Here is a 2,520-nt window from a genome sequence, read left to right as displayed (position 1 = left end):
GGAGAGGGTAAACAGGTAAAATCCTGCAAAAAAAACAGGTGTATATTTTGTTTGGAGAATTCCATAATTTTTGCCACCTTTTGCAGGGAGCTGTCAAGTGGTTAATGTTATTGTCGGTCAAACTTTCTTTCACCGTCAGGGGTAAAAGGTTTCTGGGGTTGAAAAAAAGCAACAATGTAGATAAGATTGGATTCGTTTTGTTTTTTCACTCTTCGTAAAACCCCACGGTTCCTTTCCTCTCCAAAGTGTCTCTCTCTCTCGCTCGCTCGCTCGCTCGCGCGTGCGCGCTATCTCTCTGTGGATAATTTGGTTTCCGATCGATGATGGACTTAGCTCTAAGTTTGGGGGACTCTGCAAAGCCCCTGACCTTCATGGCGAAGACCACCCACAAAAGCTTGGAGTTTAAGATAGGCCTAACCATAGAGCAACAAGAAGAGGGTGCAGAAGAAGGAAGAGGAGATAAAGAAGACGACGAAGAAAGGAGGAGTTCAACCGTTCCTCCATTGCAACTCGAGCTTCTTCCTCTTCTGCCCGTCCCTAGACACCATCCTCACCAGACTGGTTTTTCATGGCCATCCTACGATGGTAAGAGATATGAATAGTATGCAGCTTTTGGTTGGAGACGAAGAAAATATTTTCCCTTCTCTCCTTTTTTTGTCAATTTTTTTGGTGGGTTTTGCGGTTTAGGGAATTGTGAGGCGGAGATGGCGTCGTCGAAGGGGGGGTTCGATGTGAATAGAGCGCCTTGTGGTGGCAGAGATGTGGAGGAGGAGGCTGCGGACTCTTCGCCGAACAGCACGGTTTCGTCGTTCCATATGGATTTCAGCATGTATCCAAGGAGCAGAATGGAAGGGGAAGCGGTGCATCACGATGGTGAAGCGGAAAGAGCGTCTTCTAGAGCGAGTGATGAAGAGGAGAACGGGTTAACCAGGAAGAAACTGAGGCTTTCAAAGGAACAATCAGCCTTTTTGGAAGAAAGTTTCAAAGAACACAATACTCTGAGTCCGGTATGGCTAGAAATCTGTTTTTTTTTTTCTAAATCATCCATTCATTTATTCCGGTTTTTTATTGAAGGTTTTCTGAACCATCTTTTTTTTTTTGGGGGGGGGGGATGTAATTTCAGAAGCAGAAACTTGCTTTAGCAAAGCAATTGAATCTGAGGCCTCGTCAAGTTGAAGTGTGGTTTCAGAATAGAAGAGCAAGGTAAGAAGGGTGTGCAAATGTGTACCTTTTGTTTTATTTTTTTTCGTATTAAAGCTTGAAAAGCTCCTATTTCAATTCTATGGTTGGGAAGTTTTAACAATAGTTCTCTATCGCTTCTTTTAAGATTGTTTTTTACTAAAAGAAGATCTGCCATATCATTTTTATGGCCTTTATGGTTTTTCCTTTTGTGGTGGTCCTGTGCTGCAATTGGCCATTTCATGAACTTTACATGCATGCGTATGTCATTTTCTCTATCTGCTTTGTCATTTGCAAGTGTTTATGCATGGTGCATGTGTGATGTGGAGCAATAATAAGCATGTAGCTATTATTATCGACACATCTTTTTTTGATGGTAATATCAGGAATTTATATGAAGTGATAATCAATCGCTTTTGTGATTGATTGAGCGTCTGGCTTTGGATTTCTTTGAATGGGGGCATTGATGGTTTATTAACTCCTTTGTTTGTATACAATTCAAGGACTAAGCTAAAGCAGACAGAAGTGGACTGTGAGTACCTAAAGAGGTGCTGCGAGACGCTAACAGAGGAGAACAGACGGCTACAGAAGGAGCTACAAGAGTTAAGGGCATTGAAGGCGTCTCACCCGTTTTACATGCAGTTGCCTGCCACGACGTTGACCATGTGCCCTTCTTGCGAGAGGATTGCATCTTCGGCGGATAAAAACAGTAACACCACAAACAAGGCAACAGCAGCAATGCCACCATCTGCCTTCCCTCTCTCTAACAATAATAAGCCTCGGTTTTACTTCTCTCAGCATCAGTCTGCTGCCTCTTAGTGTCCTTACAGTTTGCTTAGATGAGACAACACATCTCTTTCTCTCTCTCTCTGCGTGTGTAATATACTGATATTGATAGGGGAAAACGGGGTTTTGTAGAGTTTTGAGGGGATTGTTTTGTGTGTAGGGGATTGGGGGGATTTGTGAAGGAGGTGGGGGATGTTGAACCTTTTTCAGGAGACCGAGGAGGAATAGTGTGTGTATTGGATGTATTTGTCACATTTAATATCTTCTGCAGCTTATTTTAGGCATTATTATTCAAAGGGAAATACTCTTCAAGCTATATGTATTCTTCTGTTTCTCTGGTTTCACAGTACGTGTGGTTGTTTTGATATCCTTTTCGGTCCCCAGAGGGCGTGGTGTTGCTTTGCCAGCGGGCTTGTTTCCAAAGTTCCACCGACGCACACGCCTGGAGTAGGAAAAGTGTTGCATCGGGATGTTAATCACCCTTGACTAATGAATGTTATTTTCTGAGAATGCCGGCAAAACTCTGGTCACATTCAAAAGTGAAGGAAAATGAAA

The 2,520-nt window shown here is 42.9% G+C and overlaps 1 protein-coding gene across 1 annotated transcript; it reads left to right on the top strand.

Annotated features, from left to right (window-relative positions):
• The first annotated feature begins 257 nt into the window (after positions 1–257).
• Positions 258–2,280, top strand: LOC149841094 (homeobox-leucine zipper protein HOX11-like). Its single transcript, XM_090003586.1, has 4 exons — positions 258–585; positions 688–1,007; positions 1,124–1,203; positions 1,683–2,280. Exons 1-4 carry the CDS (start codon positions 321–323, stop codon positions 1,996–1,998), a joined length of 981 nt encoding a protein of 326 aa, XP_089859712.1. The 5' UTR covers positions 258–320; the 3' UTR covers positions 1,999–2,280.
• The last annotated feature ends 240 nt before the right edge of the window (positions 2,281–2,520 follow it).

The sequence above is a fragment of the Nuphar pumila genome, chromosome 4 (genome assembly GCF_984573655.1).
Source record: "Nuphar pumila chromosome 4, dmNupPumi1.hap1.1, whole genome shotgun sequence".
NCBI classification, from domain to species: domain Eukaryota; kingdom Viridiplantae; phylum Streptophyta; class Magnoliopsida; order Nymphaeales; family Nymphaeaceae; genus Nuphar; species Nuphar pumila.
Note: the sequence above shows the minus strand (reverse complement) of the source record. Positions and strands in the feature narration are given on the sequence as shown.

What these genes read in the sequence shown, in the direction of transcription:
- LOC149841094 (XM_090003586.1), top strand. Translation starts at nt 321, where the DNA reads ATGATGGACTTAGCTCTAAGTTTGGGGGACTCTGCAAAGCCCCTGACC. An exon ending in AACACAATACTCTGAGTCCG is followed by an intron (nt 1,008 to 1,123) that starts GTATGGCTAGAA and finishes ATGTAATTTCAG; the next exon opens with AAGCAGAAACTTGCTTTAGC. An exon ending in TTTCAGAATAGAAGAGCAAG is followed by an intron (nt 1,204 to 1,682) that starts GTAAGAAGGGTG and finishes ATACAATTCAAG; the next exon opens with GACTAAGCTAAAGCAGACAG.